This window comes from Balaenoptera ricei, chromosome 3 (assembly GCF_028023285.1).
Source record: "Balaenoptera ricei isolate mBalRic1 chromosome 3, mBalRic1.hap2, whole genome shotgun sequence".
Taxonomy (NCBI): domain Eukaryota; kingdom Metazoa; phylum Chordata; class Mammalia; order Artiodactyla; family Balaenopteridae; genus Balaenoptera; species Balaenoptera ricei.
This window is the reverse complement of record NC_082641.1, coordinates 39,018,044-39,040,688: the sequence shown is the minus strand read 5'-3', so window position 1 is coordinate 39,040,688 and position 22,645 is coordinate 39,018,044. Positions and strand designations below refer to the sequence as shown.

The window sequence follows — 22,645 nt, the reverse complement described above, 5'->3', positions numbered from 1 at the left end:
TGCACTACTTTCTTTTAAATTTAATTAATCCTCAACGTCCTTGTAAAACAGCCAAAGGGAAAATGTATTTGCATTACATCTGAAATTGATGGAATCTATAAGAAGGGTCAAAACATCTTCCTCAAAGTAAATAAAGTATTCACACTCTGGATAGGACCAGGGTATTTAAATCATTTCCTAGGTGGAAGGCTTTCAACTTGTTCCCCTGCTGCATTAATCACAGGAACTCTCCTCGGTCTCTTCAGGATAAATCCTTGGGATCCCCGAGATTGCTGCTAATCCATTCTCTTTACCATTCATTCTGTTGCTTTTAAAGTTCCTTTTCACTACCTCCCCCTCCTAATCCACAAATTTCCAGGTCAGCCCTAATTTGAAGCATTCTCTCTTGCCTTCCCCAAATGTACTCACACTTACCAGGCCATATGTTCCAGTGTTCAGGAACGAAAAAAAAAGTCATCACACTTGTATATAAGAGATCAAGAAAAACAGTTTACCAACATTTGAAAGTACCATTAGTGTTCTCTATTCACCTCTACTGATCCACAGCTAAGCAAGTAGTAGGATATAAATATATCCTATCTTCACTATTCATGAGGGTATTACTTATGAATTAGAAGTCTGACACAACGTTTACGTGACCTAATTTTGAAAATTTTAAATCGTATAAGGCCTCTAGGCTTAATTTTATAACAGAAAGATTAAAGGGACATAAGCAAGCATAGATTATGCTGTGGGACACTGGCAAGTTTTCTTTAACTTAAAACATCTGATATAAAAAATGCCAAATTTCTACATGTCTGCAGTAACGAGGTGGTCATCACATTGAATACCATTTCTGTACTTTCTCTCCAGCAAGTAGAATTAATATGAACACATGAACTGAAAATGTTAAGTGACTATAAATAAGCCCAAATGATTTCATTAAAATTAAGCTTAGCCAAATGTTACTTTCATATTCTTGGTAGAAAACCTTTCCATTCATATTCAAATGCAATGAACAATACATAAGCAAAGGAAGTGGCATCAAATGTTATTCCCTGCTCTTGCTTGGTATGTATTCAATTATGCTTAGTTCAGATCTGGGTTTCTCCACTCAGAGAAGTAGAGAATGTACTGATACTTGGGAAAACAAGTTTTTAATGACATAGCCTTGCCCAAACAGCAAAATTCCAACCATCTATCTATACACTGCCATCTGCCAATACGACAAATGGTAGTATGTGCAACATTTACACTGCTTTGTAGCCAAAGCTCTAAGTCAGAGGATATGAAACAATAATAGCCATTAAATTAAGCACAGAAGAAAACAAAACATATAAAATGGTGTTAAACCATCAAAAAATATGTCACAGGCCCTGTCCTCATGTTCCCTCTGGTCCCTGCACAAAGTCTGTGCCATTTTAGACACGATTCTAACAAGCATGGTTATTTGGTTTCCAATCACATTATATTACAGGTAAATTGAAAAAGAAGAATGGGGTGTGGGGAGACAGAGGACAGAAAGTGGGAGATTCAAGGCTGGAATGTTCCTCAACCGGGTCCCAGTAACTACAGGAATAGTTCCCCCTTAATAATCACACTACATAGTTTGCTTTTTTACTTATTAGTCCTTGAACTCACAGACTTCCAACTTCAGGTTGAAAGAAACTCTGTTCTGATTCTTGCGTCTCCTCCATAACTTCAAAACCAGGGCTTTAATTTTACTTTAAATAAACTGCTTCACAAGTAGCTGAAATTGGAATTAAATTTTATATGAAGCTCTCAATCTGACCTGTGAGAATAATGAATCTGTAAACTTGTTGCTCTAGGTATCAAAGAGGAATATTCACCCTCCTTTTCAGCTGCCCAATGCGAATCCCTCTCATTTTAAGTAAACAGGATCTAAAAAATGCTTATAAGTGACTATCCACATCCAGGATGATTAAATGACTTTTGCCTCATAGGTCAGTGATCCAACAGCCCTTAAAGAATAAATGAACTGGATTTAAAGCCAAACTCACTTAATTTTTAGCCAAAAAATATCATAGGTATTGGGAAAACAAATCTCAATTGCTCAACTGTATTTTACTGAAAACATTTTTTAAAATGAAACAAGAAAAAAAATAAATAAATAAATAAAATGAAACAAGAGGTGACTTACATATGTCATTAAATTCCTGTCATTTAAAATTTCAAGAAAAAGTAATATTTTCTAATGGGATCGGATATATTTGATTCTTCTGTTCTTATATCTCTGGTAATATATATTCTTTTAAGTTGGAACTAAAACTCACTCATGCCCTATTAGTAGGGAAATTATCTATGCTAATTAATTAATTAATTAATTACTATCTATAATTACATAGATATTATCTATGTGAATTAATTAATTATTTTTTTAGAAAACTAGGGTCTATCTTTCGGATTCATGAAAAAAGATAAAACTCAGCATTTTATAAAATTTCAACCATTTGCAAAATTTCTAATACACTTAAGTTATTCATGTGCTTTTCAGTAGGGTATCAAAAATAATTTTTGCTTGTTTATTTGAATGGCAATGAATGGCTTTTATGAAAATCAGGCATGCCCTCAGGTCCTAACAAAGGACATAGAACTGATGGATTTGTGCCAAATATATCAAGATTTTACTTTTTAATTTAAATATGATTTTGTAATTCTGTCCTCTTACCACATACATGGCTTCCAACATCACTTAGAAACTAACCCTTAGAAAGGGGAAGTCTGAGTTACTGGAATATGGAAGGCATATGAAAGCGAAACATACTTTATGAGACAGTGATGTTTTTCTTTACTGAGTGTGTTTCATCAATACACTTAAGCAAGTTTCAGGGGGAAAAAAATCAATTGATTTATTTGCCTATTGGTATTTCCTTAAAAAAAATCAATTTCCCCCGGTTTTAACTGTGATAATAGTTGCCCTTTAAAAACTGTAGATGTGTGCATGAAAAATACATATTGTAATAGACATGGCACACAGACAGAGGCAGAGAGACAGAGTGAATGGAGGAGCAGTAAGAACACAGATGGTTTGCAAATGATCTCTATGTTCATTCACCCCTCCTGTTTCCCACCTTGCCTGGTGCAGCAGCTCCAATAGCCTTGAGAGTCACTGTCAAAAAAGAAAACGCATAGGGTATGAGAAGCAGGAGGGAGGGCGCTGTGAAAAATAAGAACGAGGGGCACTGATCCACGGTAATGGAAGAGGCAGAAGTAGTAAGCCTAGCGATAAATACCTGGTCCCAAAATAGCCTCTCTCACAAAATCTGAAGAGCTTTCCCTTCATTATATTGCTTCAAATTAATTTAAATTATCAAACAGATACTTTAATTAAACATGTAAATGTTGAGGCAATCCAGGCTATCAGAATGTATAAAATTATTCCAGTCACCTGTTCCATCAGCTTCTCTAGCATGTAAAGGACATGGAATAAATGAGAAATCTGCTTGGGACCAAAATGTGAGGGGTAATTTAGAAGCAGAAATTAGGAATTATTTGCCTATCTCATATTACTAGCTCAGTAAGCCTTTGCTTGGTTATTGAATTTTCTTGATTATAAAACTCATGTTTTTAACTTGTTATCTCTAAAATATATATCAAAAGAAACTTCTTGACTACTATGCAGGAAGAAGTCGTGACATTTACCTACCAGTGTTAGCAAAAGTGATAGCTTAACCTCAACAGAGTATCTCACCTCATTTGATTGTCATTTGCGTTGGAATCACCACTTGTCTGTTGCATAAAGCTATGATACAACCCTGAAATAAAAGATTTTTTTTCCTACGGAGAGGGTCGTTACATGTCAGACAACGTAAGAAACGTCAGGAGGAACTGCCAAATGTATCAGAATAACATGAAGACTTTCTAAGGATGGGGGGAGGCTGGTACAATAGGAGGGACCTGCCAAGAGAAGGGCTTTTATGGTGGCCTTAAAACACATTTTAGCTGATTTTCCAGAGAAACTACTTAATTTTCACTAATACATAATTCAGTGAAAGAAAGGGAAAAAATACAAGGTTAAGCAAATAAGAAATGCAGACAAAAACCTATAACTGTTCAAATTTTTTTTTTAAAAAAGGAGGCTTAACTATTCTAAAATTATAGGTGAAGATCAGGAACCCAGAACTTGGGGAAGGAAAATTAGTATCACTGGAATGCTGAGGTGACCTGATAGTGGCCAAAAGTGAGTCTGAAGGATCTTTAGACTCTAAAAATGACGAAGGTTTAGACTTAGACTTTGTGACACTGAGAAAAAAAAAGAATAGCATGCAATGATACAAATGAACATATGCTATTGCTATCTTTTTAACGTTTGTGTACACTTACTATAGTTTTTATTAGAAGTTGTTATTCAATGACAGTGCATCTTGCAAATTTATGCCTTTTTAAATCGAGAAAATTTTGCATTTCCAAATCAATCAGAGCAATTGTCCTACCCAAAAAAGGGCATTTTCCCCCCTTATTCTGCTTGCTCCTGGGGCCCAGACTCCAGGAATTAGTCAGGCTAGTGCTATGAATAATTATATCAAGTATTGCCTTCTCTATTGTCCAGCACAAGTACTGTCCTGTGCAGGACACTGCAGAAAAGGATTAACTCAGGCCTTGGATGTTCAAACCCTGCACATTCCCAAGAAAGGTCTGTCTTTAAGACTGGCCCTTGGACAGTTCCTAGGAAATGAGCTCTGAGCCCTTGGAATATTCTGCCTGATAAGGGTGTTTTTCTAGGCCTATGGTCTTGGATTTGCTCAGATAGTTGTGCTAACAACTGTGATTTATGGTAAACACCTGTTTGTTTGTTCTGTGGCTGGAGTCTGAGTAGCTGAGGTCAGTCATAAAGGTGCAGTACGGCTGTGACTGACCCCTAATGAAAGCCCTGGACACCAAGGAGCTTCCCTGGTTGGCAACACTCTGCACATGTTATCACCAATCACTGCAGGGAAAATGAAGTGTGTCCATGTGACTCTACTGACCAGACACTTGGAAACTTGTGCTAGTGTCTCCTGGACTTTGCCCAATGAGCCTTTGCCCTTTGCTGATTTTAATCTGTATTTTTTGGTTATGATAAAATGTAACAGTGAGTTTAACAGCTTTCTGAGTCCTGTGACTCCTTCAGTCTTCAAGACCCCTTCCAAACATGTTACCTAGTTCAGTCCTGAAAACCCTGCAATATGACTACTGCCATTTCACAGACGGCAGAATTCAGACTCAGAGAGGTTAAGCCATTTGACTGGTTGGTTAAAAGAATCCGAATCAATTCTGCTATACCATGCTGTAATGTTACGGGCTATAAAGAACTGTTAAAATAATCTTATATATTTTCTTTGGAAAATATAAAATACAATTTCATAATCCTTGAAAAATATTTAGACTATAATTAATTTGTAAACACTGTCCAACTTACATTCATTAAGAATTTTATATATGTCTGTGGTGGTTCTAAAAGCAGTAATATGGTACCAGCACTTTTAAAAATTATATGATGTTCCTCGCCTACCTATCCCTCCACCCTAAAAAATTTTTTTCAGGGTAATTCTCAGTGCTTCCCATCTTTGAAAACCATATGGGTATGTGTGTGTGTGAGGGAAAGAAATAGATACATTATTTTCTTAACATCTACAAATGTACTTTAGAACGTTATCTTTGTATGTTGAGGGGGGAAAGCATAAAATGCATTGTCATTTCAATGTTTTGCAGGTTTGTGCATATGCGTGTACGTGTGTGTACAAGAGAGAAATATTTCAAATATATTTTATGTTTAAGTTCAGTATTCAGCCACAGAAATATCTGATAGCACGAAGTCCTACTTGGTTTTATTTGAGCAGCGCACTGGCATTACTAAATATTGTGTTTCCGTGGTGACTAAAATTCTGGAGGCACAGAATTTTTGTATAGTTACTGATACTTCTTGGAATACGAAATACTTATTGTTTAGTACAGTTTTATGATCTATATTTGAATAAAATTTATAAATTTCTAATTTAAAATTGTGATTTTTCTTTTACATAATTAGCTAAATGCTAAAATCATAATACAGATTACCCATTTTAGTTTTGTGCCAAGACACTTTTATTTAATAAAACAAAATAGCTAATGTTATCCTTTCCTGATTTAAATTTATATGCCTGTGTAATGTGAAAAGAAATCCTGAAACTTTCTATAGATATGAATCTTAAGTTGGAAAAGCCTTGGCAAGCACCTGCCTTTTTTTTCTGGCTAATTTTTTAAATGGACTTTATCTTTTAGAGTGGTTTTAGGCTCGCAGCAAAATTGAGCAGAATATAGAGATTTCCCGTTTGTTCCCTCTACCCTCCCCACAAGCGTAGCCTCCCCTATCACCAATTTTCCCCACCAGAGTGGTACATTTATTACTAATGATGAACCTACACCGACACATCATTATCACCCAGAGTCTGTAGTTTACTTTAAAGTTCACTCTTGGTGTTGTACATTTTATGGATTTACACAAATGTAAAATGACATGTATCTACCATTATAGTATCACACAGAACAGTTTCAATACCCTAAAAATTTTCTGTTCTGCCTATTTAGCCCTTCCTCCCCCGTTAACCCCTGACAACCCCTGATCTTTTCACAGCCTCCGTAGTTGTGCCATTTCCAGAATTCATATAGTTGGAACCATAGAGTGTGTAGCCCTTCAGATTGGCTTCTTTTACTTAGTAACATGCATTTAAGGTTCCTCCATGTCTTTTCATGGCCTGATAGCTAGTTCCTTTTTAGCGCTGAAAAATATTCCACTATTGTCTGGATGTACCACAGTTGATTTATCCATCCACCAACCTGAAGGACATGTTGGTGGCATCCAGGTTTTGGCAATTTTGAGTAAAACCGCTATAAACATCATGTGCAGGTTTCTGTGTGGACATTCAGTTTTCAACTCTTTTGTGTAACTACCAAGGAGTGTGATTGCTGGATCACAGGTAAGAGTAGGTTTAGTGGGCTTCCCTGGTGGCTCAGTGGTTAAGAATCCGCCTGCCAATGCAGGGGACACGGGTTTGAGCCCTGGTCCAGGAAGGTCCCACATGCCTCAGAGCAGCTAAGCCTGTGCGTCACAACTACTGAGCCCGCGTGCCTAGAGTCCATGCTCTGCAACAAGAGAAGCCACCGCAATGAGAAGCCCGTGCACTGCAGCAAAGAGTAGGCCCCGCTCGCCACAACTAGATAAAGCCCGTGTGCAGCAAGGAAGACGCAAGGCAGCCAAAAATAAATAAATAAAAATAAATAAATTTATTTAAAAAAAAAAGAGTAGGTTTAGCTTTATCAGAAAGTGTCCAAACTGTCTTCCAAAGTGACTGGACCTACATCTTGCCTTCCCACCAGGAACTCCTGTTGCTCCACATCCCCGCCAGCATCTGGTGTTTCCAGTGTTCTGGAATTTGGCCATTCTAATAGCTGTGTAGTGTTAAGCACCTGAATTCTGATTTCAAAGTACTTTTGAAATGTAACATTTCCCAGAATATAACTCAAAGGCTGAAAATGTCAACATGTCTCTGTTTTGAAAAAAACCCCTTTAGGAAACTATTGCCCTAAGTAGATTTTTCCCCACCAATTACTTTTGGCTAGAAAGAATTTTGTACATATTGGACATCAAGAATTGAGAATACTGGACTTCCCTGGTGGCGCAGTGGTTAAGAATCCGCCTGCCAATGCAGGGGACAAAGGTTCGATCGAGCCCTGGTCCGGGAAGATCCCACATGCCGCGGAGCAACTAAGCCTGTGCGCCACAACTAATGAACCTGAGCTCTAGAGCCCGCGAGCCACAGCTACTGAGCCCGCCTGCCATGACTACTGAAGCCTGCACGCCTAGAGCCCCGTGCTCCACAATGAGAAGCCACTGCAGTGAGAAGCCCAGGCACCGCAAGGAAGAGTAGCCCCCGCTCGCCGCAACTAGAGAAAGCCCGCATGCAGCAACGAAGACCCAATGTGGCCAAAAATAAATAAATAAATTTATTTAAAAAAAAAAAAAGAATTGAGAATACTGGAAATTTTAAATTAATGACATAGGAAGTCAACACAGAAAGCTCATATGAAATCAAACTAGTATGATTTCAAAAAATTAAGTTTAAAATCTTTCTTGACCAAAGTTTCATCAATGGAGGGTCAAATTCAGCCAAGAATATGCAACTCTGATTGAAATCGCTTAACCGAAATTCACTGAAATCACCATTCTAGGCTGGTTTTCCCATACGGATGGAGTGATCCAAAAAGAATCAAGAAAGAATGTGGCTTGCAGTGAATTATTCAAACTTCTTTCTTAGTTAGCTAAAAATGAATATGACCAATCACTAGAGAAATCATATCAAATTCTGTAGTAGTAATAAAGCAATGACTGCTTTTCAGCTGGAGGGCCTTTTTTTTTGCTGCTGCGTATCTAGCTGTGGTGCATTTTAATGAGAAAGGATGACTGCATCAGCTTATATCCATGAAGCAGATTTTAGCCTTCTGCTTAGGTCTCCCGCATGCCAATATCGAAGACTTTGTTCTGAAGAAGATCAATGACAAGAGTACATGTAGATGGACAAATGTATTATCACAATCACAAATTCACTGTTAAGATTTTGCACATTGACTACCAAATGAGAAACCTAGAACTAAGCAGATCTCGGTACGTGTGAGGTTCCACTGGTTCCCCTGAATCACAAAAATGTTCATATAGACAAAACATCAACTGTTAACATGAATCCTTTTAAATATAAACCTGACCCTGTGTCCCCAGGAGTGCACTGTAAAGCAGATGATTCATCCTCTATTCACGTGTTACCAAAAGAAACGTGTGGCTGCCTAAAGTTTAACGACTGACACTGTCTAAAGAGGGAGTTTGCTTCCTGACTAATGTTGAAAACATTCTGAGAAATGCTGTAAAACTCCTTCAAGTAATTTTCTCTTGTGGTCACTGGGAGGAAAATGAGTTTACAAAATAGATGACCTCATTGATTTTTTAAATGTAGTTTGTCAAAGAAATGAAACATTTAGATAAATTCTACATTTCTCTCGCCACCAACTTCTCCCAAAGTATATACTCCAACAAAGATGGCTCACTAAGAAACTCTACTGCAGTTACAGTGGCAGAATTTAAGAGGACATAATGAATCCTTCTGCTACACAGAATCATTATCTCTAATACTTCCTTATGAAGCTGACTTCTAATCATGTGCCAAACAGGGTCCTGCTAACTTGAGTGCTTTGATAAAGAAGAATAGTTGAGAACCCTCATCATAAGTGACTTCAATACAACTGAGGAGGGAGTGAGAGACCCAGAAAGATAAATCCTCATGTAGAAATGTTGGTGGCATGAAATGCCAAGTGCCTTTAACTGTCATAAAGCAAGGTCTGTAAAAATTACTGAAAATAAATTCTTCTGGGCTCAATGTGAATCGGCAATTTCCATTTATATTATACTGTTGTTTACTCAAAAACTATTTTTAGTGAATAAGACAGAGTCTACCAAAGTGTTTTCCACAAAATGACTCTCTCGAGATGTTCCAGATCTGTAATCAAATAAGTCTGAAAAACCCTGAATACTTCATTCACCTCTTGGGTATGCATAATGCACACTAACATATAAAACTCTCTAAAAAGACAACCCTTAAAATTGTTTAATATTATTTAACTAATCATTTCCCAGACATTATTTGGCCACATACCTAACATCTAATTAAACAGTTTGGGAAATGCTATCACATAGGAAAAATATTACTATCATTTAAGAAATATTCGGAAATACTATATTCTGGACACTCTGCTAAAATAGTTCTAGTCTTTAAACAGACTACTGATTTTTTGTGTGTGACACTTTATTTGACTTATCATTGTTTCTTTTACACAGCTCTATCCTTAATAGTATTTTTGGTTTGTTGTTTTCCAATTTTGCCTGAACTTTTTTCTGCACAGATGTGAAAGCCTAACAAATGTAAAGTAGTTCTATTAGTCTCTGGCTCAATTCTATACTTCAAACACAGTAAATATTCTACAAACGATTCTTGGATAATAAAAACCCGTATTTGCTTTTTAAACAAAACAATGATGAAAATCCAAATAACTAACTACAGCACTTCAGGGTTGGTTGACAAATCCTAAGAACATTTTCAGGCCATTGGGAAGGTCTTTCCAACCTACATTTCAAAATGTTCAGAAAGAAACCATCTTGGTTGCTAATTTCGGTATATGGAAAATTGATCTGACTGCACAAAGACTTAAGTGGATGTCTCCCTTTTAAATTTAACACTGGAAAATTTGCATCCTCCATTTAATACTAAGAAGGTGTCAGCCACAAACAGGATGTCACCGATATGCAAATAAACTACACTTGAGACCTGCTGTTGTTGTTATTATGTAATGGATTGGGACTAATCTGTTTATAGTCTCATCCCACCCTCCTCAGATTTCATTTTGTCTTCTCAGTCTCACCTTGTTCCACTCAGGGCCTCACTCTATCCTCTTGTTGTACGTGAATACATTATACATTTTCACGGAGATGCTACTTGGGGTCAAAGAAAGATTAAATGAACCAGTCTTCGTGATAATAAAAAACATGATCTGGATAGCCAAACCAAGATTATTAGGCGACACGTTACAATCGATAAACCTTGAACAGCTGCTGTATATGCTTAATGCACTAAGTTAATACAAACTGCTGTTGAGTGGAGAGATAAGGTCAATAAACAAATAGTAGTGAGTCAGTGTTTAGAAGGCTGAGAAACATATGAATGGATGGGGAAGCTGGCTCTTGAAAGCCAAGAATGGGGATTAAATTTGATACGGAATAAACTTTGGTAGCGTTTGAAAGCTTCTGAGCATGTAAATGCTATGATTAAATTCACGCTTAAAGAATTCAAGTATAGGGCTTCCCTGGTGGCACAGTGGTTGAGAATCTGCCTGCCAATGCAGGAGACACGGGTTCGGGCCCTGGTTTGGGAAGATCCCACATGCCCCAGAGCAACTAAGCCCGTGAGCCACAACTACTGAGCCTGCGCGTCTGGAGCCTGTGCTCCGCAGCAAAAGAGGCCGCGATAGTGAGAGGCCGCGACAGTGAAAGGCCCGCGCACCGCGATTTAGAGTGGCCCCCGCTCGCCGCAACTAGAGAAAGCCCTCGCACAGAAACGAAGACCGAACACAGCCATAAATAAATAAATAAATAAATAAATAAAAATTAAAAAAAAAAAAAAAAGAATTCAATTATAAATGACCTGGATTGGTGAGTAGCTGTTAATCAAGTATTTTAAAGCACTTGGTTAAAGTGATTGACCTAAGTCAAGGTGATCAGGGCCCAGACCAAGTGTAAACAGGGGGAGGGATGAAGGTGCCAACCATGATTGCAGAGGAAGAGCTGGTGGAGCTTAGGAGGCAAAGAGGACGGTGGGACACATGAAACCTGAGACTGTGGTTCCCCACGCGAGGCTCAACTGATGTGATACCGCCCAGGGAAGGGCTGAGAAGAGAAGTTTATCTTAAGGAGAAAATGATGGGTTGTTTCCTGTGTTGGGTTGAAGTACCCAGCATTTAAGTGAGATGACTGAACAGAAAACCTAAAGTATGACACAATAAAATAGGAATGACAAGGCTTATTAAGAAAAACATATTCCTGATTAGTCTTTCCTGGGGGTACATGGAAAGTAGGATTTCAGAAATTCAGAGGATGAAAAAAAGAAAGATTACATATCAATAACTTGATTAAAATTCCATACAAAGTCAGTGGCAGCTGTCTTAAAGCAATACTTATCTACTATAGCACAATATCCATCCAAAAGCCAACGTGTGCAGAGAATTACAAAATATCTTTAAGGCTGATGGAATTTCACTTTTATTCATTTTTTTCCCCCAATGCTGCAGAAAGAAATGATGGGGAATTTAAATGGGTCGGCCGGATACCTGCATAAGGATTCCACAGCCAATGTACGTAAGTTTCCTACTATTAATGCTTAGCACTGGGCTCGGGCACTTCCCCTGCCAAGCAGTAGATTTTCAGTACTGCTCCTGGCAGACATTCACTAGCAATAGTGATCCCTTCCCAGGCTCAAACATTCCCTACTATTCTAGTCTTGCCAGTTCAATCAATGCCCCTTAAAACCTCACTAAAACACTGACTTACTCTGCAATATATCCCTACTCTGCTTCTTACTAACTCTGTTATTTAAACTATCCAAGCCTCAGTTTCTTTAGCTATAAAATGTAAAACAGCTGACAAAATACCTACTGGTTCTTCCTTGTTGCAAATACAGGATGTAAGGTAGGCAAAAAGCATAGCAGAGGCTATGCCCATAAATACGATTAGTAGTATTATTTTAATCCATGAAATAAATGGAGTTTAAATATGTTTTTAATATATAAGCTTCAATAACGTTACACTTGTATTAAATTGGTGGTTATTTTAGGTCAGTGATTTTAAAACTCATTTACCAATGGAACGTTTTTCAAAGAAAATGTTATACGGAACAGAAAAGAGCTAGAGCAGCTGTGATTTACAAAGGGATGTGAAAGCCTGGCTCTCACACATTCAGCTTCCTTCACACTCCCTTCCACCGGTCACCCCAAACTTCTAAGGTAGGTTCCCAGGGCTCCAGGGCACACACTTTTAAAAAAAATCATCATTTTGGATAATAATTGGTAAAACCAAAAACTATGGAAAACAGGTCCCCATTTCTAACAGGAGCATCCTAATTATTTATTTAAAAAAAAAAAGATCATTCTTTTCATTCTGACACCTTCAGGGGCACTTGATGGTTTCAAAATAATTACATATTTCAAGATTTTAGAATGAGCATGTACTTCTTTCATAATGAAAACTGATGAATCTTTTGGAGATGATGGAATTACTTCTCCACCCTCCCAATTCCCCAACTCCTGCACGCACGTACATGCCTCCTTTCTAAGAAAATCAAAAGAGAACAAATGCACTTTGGCAATCAAGTAGATTGTCTCTTTCCATAGTATTCCATGAGTAAGGAATTATACACTGGGAGTCCAGGTGGGTTAGGGTCCCCAGAAGATGTGCTTGATCACCAGAGTGGTGTCGATTTTTTTAACTGAATTAAATACTTTTAGAAACCAAACTCTCCAGTGTACCACAGTCCTTATAACTCTCTATTATCCTAAGCAATTGCACTATCTGTCTCCTGAAAGCATTTGAACAGGGCAGAGAATGGGGCTTATAACTTGGGTAAGCAACTTCTGGATTCATAAGAAATTCCATTCCAAGTGACGTCACCAGATTGGGGGCTTTTTGAACTATTTGAGTATCTCTATACCTGGTCATTTGGGTTAGGAAATTGTTTTTCACCTGCCAGAAGACCTTTTAGCATTCATTTAGTGATTCATTCAACATCTACTTACTGAGAAAATATATAGTACTAGGCAGTGCACGAGGGGCTGGGCAAATGGCAATGAATAAGACAGACCCTGCCTCAGAGAGGCTTATGGCCAGACAGATGATCAAGTAAACAGGAGCTAACAATACAATGTGACATGATTTTAGAAACACCTAACAAAATCAGACAGGGTAGAGGATGCCAGGAAAGGCTTCTCAGAGGGGAATTTGGGTTAGCAAAGATCTCGACAAGGAAAGCTGACTAGGGTTGAGAAGTAGGAGAGGTGGGAGGGCAGGATGTGGATGGATGTGCAAAGGCCCAGGAGAAAGAGGAGGTAGCACGTGATTTGAGAGATTGTGGAGTACTATTGCTAGTGTCACACAGAATGCTCCAAAACAGTTATGTGGACAGAAACTCCTAAAAGAGAAGAGTGCACTTCAAAGATGTCAATCTACCCATGACCACATGAAAAAGTGTCTATTCATTCAATACAGGGTGTACATTTACAGGCAACTCTGAACATTCCACTAAATATTAAATTTCTAATTTATTAATAATTTCTAATATAAATTTTAGATTTCTTATCATGCACACTCCTTGACTGGAAAACTCCTAATTCAATAAACATTTCTTTATTTTCATATTCTTTCTAAAGGAAAGACATTAATGTCATATTCTTAGGTGAAAAACTCTTCAGGTCTCAAGAGTATAATACAGTCTTTGGATGCATACATTTTATATGCATATAGACATAAAAATTCTGAAAGAATAAATTCTAGTATGTTAATAGAAGATGGAGAAGTCATGTTTTTTTTATTTTCTTCTTTTTGGCTTATCTTTTTTTCCTTTTTTTCCTTTTTTTTTTTAACAATCAACACTTGAAACTTCAATTATATCTTCACAATACTTTTCTTGCTAGAAGCTCACAATCAGGGAATCCTACAGGGGTCCATGGCCAGGCTCATGTGGGGCTCTCTCCCTGCTCTCTCTTTGTCGTTGTTAACCTCTGGCCCCAGACACTCAGCCTGCTTCCCCAGCCTCTCAGTAGCTGTCACCACCCACTTTATCCCTTCTGTTTCTTCTACCACTAACTGCACAACTGACTGCAAGTGAGATGAAGGACCATAATCCCAAACCTTAGTGGCCTTGAGGAGTTTACTGCCAACCAAAAAAGGAGAAAGAAAGAGGCAGGAGATCACAGCATGACAAAGTACAAGGAAGGAATGACTTTTGCATAAACTTACAAATTGTATACAGTTGAGGCTTCCGGTTTTATAGTTCTTAGCACACCCCTGAAATGGGGGGCAGCATTCGGTAGGAGCCTACAGCAGGCCCTGGACCACTGATGACTGTGGAGTTCTTCCAAGAAGCCCAGGAGTCAGAAGCATTATAAGGACCATTGCTACAGTGAGTCAATCTTGCCCTATGTATACCACAAGTTTTCAAGCATATGTAGATGGTATTATCAATTCTTAACATTTAACACTTTTCTCATTATTTCTCAGTCAAATGACACTAACACTACAACTCTCAAGTAAACATCTGCATAATGTTTTCGATGTTCAAGTGTCTCAAAGAGGTCTCAAAGAGGTTGGGAACACTAGTGTAGAGAAAGGAGCACAGGTCTGTGAAGTGTGACATATGGCAGCTTCATCAGTAACTGAGTACATCTGAGCATGTTTTCTAAACTCTCTGAGCCTCAGTTTGCAAATCCAATCCAAAGCTGAGGATAATAATAATTCCATGAACCTTCCCATGAGGGAGAACTAAGTGAACCCACTCTTCCAGCTGACCGTCTGCTCCCCCTCAATCCTCACCTGAAGTCCACCCAGGCAGAAGAGCAAATGGTAAAAGGAACTCTGCCCCTCTCACAGCCTCTGAATGACAGGCCTATTTACTAGGACAGCAGCCAGTCCTGACACAGTGGCCTCTTGGCATTTCCTCTTAGCCACAGAAACACAAAAAAATTTACATGTAAAAAAAATTCTCAATATTATTTCTTTTTTTGAAGGGTAACATGTAAGATCAACTTTTGTCCTAGAACAAAGTGTAATTGTTCTTGGAGAGTGTCAGAGACAAAACAGCAGATTGTTTTATCTACGACGTGAGTTGAAAATTATTCTTGAAATCATTTCTCGAAACTAAATGTTTTCAATGGTTTAGATGAAATGATAGTACAATATAATTCATGATAAACATGTACTATCTCTCCATAAGATCCCCACCTTCCTTTAATCGAGAAATCAGTCTAGTTTTCCCGACATGACACTATTAATTGAATATTACAAGTTGATAAGCATATTAAATCAAAACAGAGGAGGATTATTTGATTTTTAAATGCCCGACTGACACACAGCAATGAGAAATACATAATAAATATCAGATTCTAATGTAGATAATGTAGTTCATGAAAGCAATATTTTTTCTTCCGGAAAATTTATTTTCTGCCATTAGCTACAAACCCATAAAGGGATAATCATTAAGGGTACTATTATTACTGTACCAAAACAATCTTTTATATATTGGTTTATAGAATAAGCTTTTGGGAAGACAAAGCAATCACATCAACAATTCACAACACATCTTTAAAAAGCAGGCTGTTCCACATTAGATATGCAAGTTCCCCATTATTTAAATCAGGAACCAAAGGAAAAAACTATCTCTTAGTAGGATAACATAGAAAAGGAAACTTCTCTTACTTTAAGAGCAGCCATGGTGTTTGTTCCTACAGTGAAAACTGACGTTATCTCAATTAGTTAATTATTCATCCCAACCTGCAGGCCTTGCTCCTGGAGGCGTTCATACCTTCACCTCTTGCAGTGTTGAAACTAGTTCAGTAATTTGCTGATAAACAATCTTAGTGCAGTATCTAACAGATCTTAGAGATTAAGTGTAAGGTTCACCCCCTCCTTGTACAGATAAGTAAACTGAGGCCAAAACAACTCTACTATCTTATTGGAAATAGTAAAGCTAGTTAGTTAAAAAGCCTACCCAGGGCTTTCCCAGTCCGCACCTCTCATGAGATGAACCACAATTGTGAAACAGACAACTCAAGCAGGTATCAACCTGACTGCATGGGGAATGTTTTCAGTGGGCTACACGGCATATTTTAACTATAAAACAACTCAAGAGGTTATTAGTCATACACCAACATTCTCTGGATAGCAAGGGTAGGAGCAGCGTTAACTTAGTTGAATCTCTTCTAATTTATTCTTTTTATTCAAAAATGATGGTACTATAGGAAATTGAGAAATACTGTAATTTTATTCTCCCCCAATAAGTCCATATTACGTATGTTATATTTTCAACCAGTAAATCAAATCAATATACCAATCCTGACACATAGGTATACTGTGCATATGGGAAACCTGAATAACTATTTCAATGAAAGCTTTTTTGAGATGTACATTGCAACACAGATCCTAAGCATTTTTAAGATTCGTATCAATTCCAAGCTTGTAAAAAATGTATTTACAGAAGAGAGCTTCTTTTGCAATTTATATGTTCATAAATGTTTCCACTAGCTAAGACATATTTTGGAATATGATCAAATGGTAGTGAATGTCAAGTCCGAACAGCAAGGCTAAAACTCTGACAGTTCTCATATGTGGCCACTGCTCTTTTAAACCACTGTGTCCCCAAAGGGCTAACAGGGAGAAAATTCTACCTCCACAAGTGAAGACAGCGAGGCATATTTTAATGATTACTTTTCATTTCATCTCTAACTCTTAAACACAAAATTGGATTTGGGCTTCTTTCATACTGTTAACAACTTAGTATTAATATATGCACCTCTCATTCTTCCTCTTCAAGGAAGAAGTTATACACTCCAGCTACATATAACTCCCAAATTCTTTCCAACTATGAACACCAAAATAGGACTCCTTAAAAAAAAAAAAAAAGTATGGAGAATTGGCACACTGCATGTTTATGTCAACCTTCAGAAAACATGGAAACATGCAGCCCCAGCTCACCAGAAAAATCACCACATGTGATCAAGCTATTCTGTGACATGTTATGTCTTATGCCCAGTATTCAGATTTTGCACTCGCCTATGTCAACCCCTAAAGCCTCAAGAGCTGGCTACTACTGTAGAACCAGCTTTAACACGAAGAGTGTGAGAGCTCTGTTCATGGCCCGCGGCGTGATCTTAGAAACACTTGAATCAAACATATTTCCTTCCCCTCTGCTATTTAAAATCGAGGGACCTCAGGCTTGGCACGTGGCTAAAAGACAACAACAAGAGAAGAAGAAGAAGAAGAAATACCGGAACACGGAACACGCTAAGAACAAAGGAAACACAAGCCTGTGAACAGGAAATGAAGCAACTCTATACACATAAGTACCTTTTGGGGCCGCCAACGTAGGTGAAAGTAAAGGTGGAGTCTGAGTATCTGAAATCTGAAACGAAAAGTCTTGTTAAAAGCTACCCCTGGAGTGGATTTTTCGCCCTGGTCATGGCTCGGGCCCCCCATTTGATGGAGCCGAAGGGAAGCCTGGCGGGGCGGGGCGGGGCGGGGCGGGGCGGGAGGCCAGGGCTGGAGAGCCCCGAGGTCCGCTCTCCGAGTGGTGCGGGAGGGGATGCCGCGAACCCCGTGCCGGCTGCCGCGGGAGGCCGCCCCCCGCAACAAGTGCCGGGTGCCATGGCAACGGCGGGAATTTCCCGGTCCGGGCAGCCGGAAGCGGCCCCAGCCGAGGTCGCGGCTGCAAAAGCAAAATCCAGTCGCTTTCCCGGGGTAGCAAAATGGACGAAAGGCGACCCCCAGGCAGGGGCGGCGCGCGCCTCGGAACCTCGGGAATCCCTTCTCTTTCCGGGGCATCGCATTGCCAGTCGGAGGTACTAGAGGGAGCAGAAGGGGCGGGAGATCGGCCCAGCGCTGCCCCCCGGGGGGCCTCGGTGCCGGGCGCAGCCGGTCAGCGCCGCGCAGCGCAGCGCAGCGGGCTGCATTCCCGCCCGCCGCCGCCGCTGCTCTGCCCATTGCGCAAACCCGGCGGATCCAAGCCGCCGCCTGGGTCGCTGCTGCTGAAACCCCGGAGGCGGGCTCGGACGCTCCGGGCGTTCACCGGGGACTAAAAATACAATGCAAGGCTCCCCCGCCTAGACCCCCGCTCGGGCCATCAGGGTTCTGCCCCCAAAGCTAGTGGCCGCCCCAGACGGGGGGAGGGGAGAAGGGGAGAGGCTGGCACCCCCTCCCCCTTTTGGCTCCCGCTACCGCTGCAGCAGCTGTTGCCAAATGAACCCGGGAATGGGGACGTGCAACCCACCCCCTATCCCCAGCCACACACGTCGCGGCCAGAAAACTAGGAAAGGGGGTGACGGGCAGGCAGAGGAAGCTGGCGCTGGGTCCGAGGCTCTGGAAAGGCGAGAACTCACCTGCAAACAGGCAGTCCTTCTCAGCTCTGGACTTCTGGATCACGACGTCGATATCCTTCTGAATTCGCTCTTGCCTTGAACACATCCCCATTAAATAAATCCCTGGAAAAGAAGCAGCCGCTATTTCCACCCCACCCCACCCCCTCGCACGCTTCCAGCTTTCGTAAATATTCAGTTAAAAATGAAACCTCTGGCCGAGGCAGGGGCTGAAGGCGAAGTGGTTTCGGAAGTGATCCTGGGTGAGAGAGGAGGAGGTGGTGGAGGAGGAGGAGGAGGAGGGGTAGGTCGGCTTTGCATTCCCAGATGTGACCGCCCAGCTGCTGCTCGCCGCTGCTGGATTCCAGTTTCTTCCCCTCCTGACAATGGATGCTGATGACACCGAGTCTCACTTTCTCCCTCCCCCGCCCGGACCAAAGGCCGTGCGGGTCCGGGGGTCCCGGAGACGGCCGGAGAGCGATCGCCCGCGGGGCGGCGGGCGCCGGCGAGGGGCGAGCCCCGCTCCGCCTCACGCGCGCACACCCCTCGCGGCCCGCATGCCGGCCTTCCACACCCGCGCACACTCGCGCCCGGGGGCGCGGCGACCGTGCCGAGGCTGCTGCAGCGCCGCCCGCCGCAGACCCTCCCGCGCCCGCCGCGCCCGCCGCTCAGTCACCCGGTCCCGGCCGCCGGGGCTCTGATAGTATCCGCCATCCGAGCGCAGGCTGGATTCCCCAGCCCTGCCGCCGCTCGCGCCGGGGGCTGGGAATGTCGGTAGTGAAGACTCCCTGGGGCTCCCAGCCCGTCCCCCACCCCGCGCACCACCACTTTTATGAATTCGACTCCACGTTCGGAAGGCATTATGAGTCATATGGAAAACCCAAACCTGAGTGGCTGGGAGGGGGGAAGAAGGGAAAAGCAAAAGCGTTCAAAATGGAAAATAAATAAATAAAACGAACAAATCTTTCCTTGTTGCCACATCAGGCAAGATGGAAAAAGCCTTGAAATGCCTCCAGACGTACACCCTCCCGTGCCCTGACTGCCAGAGTCTTTTCTCCCGGATGGAAGTAGTTCAGCCCCTTTGGAGCGCCGTTTAGGAAACACAGCTCCTTTTGAGGGACTTCTTCTACTTGCAGAGACTCACCACTTCTTCCCTCCTCGGTGTTTCCGTCCATGAAAAATTGGCAGAATCATCTGGCACGTGCCAGGGTCTCCCTAAAGGATGGATATCTGTTTGGCTTGTTTTAAAAAGCCACTTTTTTGCCAATCAAGGGAAAGCTTCTACAATCCTGTTGTCTTGTTTAGAAATGAGATACTGCTCTGAGCCTCACTTTCTGTTCTGCCTAAGGACACCTTGGGCTGATGTAGCTGCCCTGCCTCTATACTGCCATATGCCCTAGGACAGGCCTCTAACAGCGCTTTGCTTGTTGATCTTTTCTGCACTGAGACTGCTTCCCTGAGCAGACCACGTCTCACTTGGTTCTGCATCCCCAGTGCCTAGTGCAGTGCCTGGAATATAGGAGCGAGGCTGAAATGTTGGCTGAATGCATGAATGGTCGTCCCTTCAACCTCTTTATGGATACTCCAGCTTCAGTCTGCTTCCTTATAAGTACCCAAGAGTTGTCAAACTGGCTCAGACCCTTAATCTGTCCAGTTCTAATACTGACAGTGACAATGTCTTTAGGAGAATTAGGAATGACTGTGAACTCCGATGGATTCTTAAGATTCTAGAGAGACAAAAGCAATGAGAAATCATATGCTCCAACTCCTCTATCTTGCAGAAAGAAAACACGAAATGATTTGTGGTATGCCCTGGAATACATCACATTCGTTGTGAATTATAGGAGGAAACATACCTCTGCATTACCTGGACCACTGCAGTCTTTGATGTAGTAGAGGCACAGTCACGGTACATCTGCTCACATCCTTCCTGAGATGCTTCTTGACTAGGGCAGGACGGGTTCAAGTCCTTCCTGAATATGCTGCTTTGTATAGGCCCCCTGGCTACCAAAAACACTTTCTTCTCTTCCACATAACACTGGGTATCATGCGTACTTCCTCCTTCCATTCTATGCCCTAACGTCTCTAAAAACTTAAAATCTGTTAACTCACAAGAATTTATTTTATAGTTGTCTATCCATCAAGCTTGCATTCCCAAAGTAAATCTGAAATAGTTTTAAAGGTACCAAATGTTTTTGGTCTGGCTCACCTCCTGGTTTACCACTCACTCCATAAAATAGGCCTTGTGATTTGTCCTACATCTGATTTTTTCTTCAAGCTTCACAGGCTGCCCTGTTTTGGTTAAACAAAGCTAACCTCACTCTGTTCATGCCCTTAAGGTGTGATATATTTAAATATTTTTAAATTTTAAGCGATAAGAAAAAAATTAAAAACTAACTTTTCTATCTAGTATGCATTTCTACAAGATAAGTTTCTCTAATAAAAACTACCAAGGCATCAGTGTTCCTATGCGAGATCTTTATGGCATGATGCTTTCAAACTCTGCTCATAGCCAGCATCCCGTTTACCTTGACTCATCTCAGACTCTTATTTAAACGTTTAGATTATTCGTGGTCTTATTAAAAACTATATGTACCTTTGAGATGAGGAGGTTCTGTCCCTGCCTTAAACACTTCTGTGCAAACACACACACTCGCATGCATTCAGGAACATAGTGCATACAGGCCCTTAATCACTTTGTTAAAAAAAAATCATTATTCTTGATGAGAGAGAACTTTTGTGGTATGCCGTAGTAATTGGAAATAATACTCTATGTGTTGGAATGATAGAGTCTAGCCAAAAAAAGTCCCACTGGTTTAGAAAAATGATCCCAAGCCAACAGGATTTACTAGAAAAAAAAAAGTAAATTCCTCACCTATGCTAAAAGACTCAGCTGCAGAAGTGTAAGGTAATGGAAATGTGGCATTAAGTTCAACGGTGTGATGTGGGTATTAATAACTCACACTTACCCAGAACTTAGAAGTGCAGCCTGACACTGCTCTAAATGCTTTACATATATTAACTCATTTAATTCACAATAACCCTATATGGAAGCTGTCCTATTATTCTTCACACTTTGCGAAAGAGGAGACTGAGGCACAAAAGGGTTAATTAGCTTGTCTAAGGTGGGACTACATGGGAATGAACATTTTCCTCTCTCCAGACCTTTCAGCAGTTGAACTGAACTTTAAGGAAGATAAATGTTCAGAAGTCTCACTGCTGAGTAAACTGGCCCCGCTAATGGCAGCAGGCCAGGACTCAAGCCAACAAGAAGCCCCATAATGGATTCTGAGGGACGCCTGGAGCCTACAGGCTCTCAAAATAGCCTCTTCTAGTGGCAGTTATATTTCTCTTTCCTGCACTGAACTTCCTTTCCCAAATGAATCCCAGCCCTCAGTAAAGTCTTAGTAAAAGCCTGACCTCTGCTATTCCATGGGGATTAAGAAAAGAGGGTGGGAGACAGGATTAGCAAAGAGAGCAGCCCTCTTTCCCCAATACGTGATGGTGTTATCAGTAGCCAATGCCATGGGAATGCCCAGCAGGCTTGATCGACCTTGGAAACAGCGCTGTGGTAATTTGTGGTAGAATCAGAGTGAAAAAGGGAGAGGTTGTGTCCGAAGGGTTGCTATGGGAAGGGGTCACCAAGGGCCTTTAAGCCAGAGTGAGGAAGTGAAATTTAATTTGAGAGAAATGGGAAGCCACTGGAAGGAAGGCAATCTCAAAGCTCTTGTCAATTATTAGATTTATGTAACTTCTTCTTGCAAATGTTCTGTAATGGAAAGGAATCCACACAATTCAAAATCTCTGCTAGCCCCAGCTGGCCTCTTCTAAAACAAGTGGATTTGGGCAGTTTGTCCTAAAGCACCTAGTAGTTTTGCTTTGAGAGATACTAATCCTGCTATCTTGACCTCATCTGATTGGCCTAGCAATCAAAGTAGGGGCAAACCAAAGTCAACCTTGAAAATGGAGAATTTTA

General features: G+C 40.8%; 1 protein-coding gene across 3 annotated transcripts in view; it reads right to left on the bottom strand.

Annotated features, from left to right (window-relative positions):
• The window catches only part of PARP8 (poly(ADP-ribose) polymerase family member 8), a 167,795-nt gene extending 148,323 nt beyond the window's left edge, over nt 1–19,472 (bottom strand). Inside the window, exons 1-3 of one of the 3 annotated variants that reach the window (XM_059916361.1) lie at nt 19,346–19,472; nt 18,694–18,795; nt 17,666–17,720 (exon numbers count right to left, since the gene is read on the bottom strand). In XM_059916361.1, the coding sequence (XP_059772344.1) occupies nt 17,666–17,720; nt 18,694–18,784 (146 nt within the window). In that variant the 5' untranslated portion in view covers nt 18,785–18,795; nt 19,346–19,472. Of the gene's footprint in view, nt 1–17,665; nt 17,721–18,102; nt 18,317–18,693; nt 18,796–18,881; nt 19,210–19,345 lie in introns of those variants that run through there. The other 2 variants (XM_059916359.1, XM_059916360.1) reach the window with 2 other exon arrangements.
• Between the last annotated feature and the right edge of the window lie 3,173 nt (nt 19,473–22,645).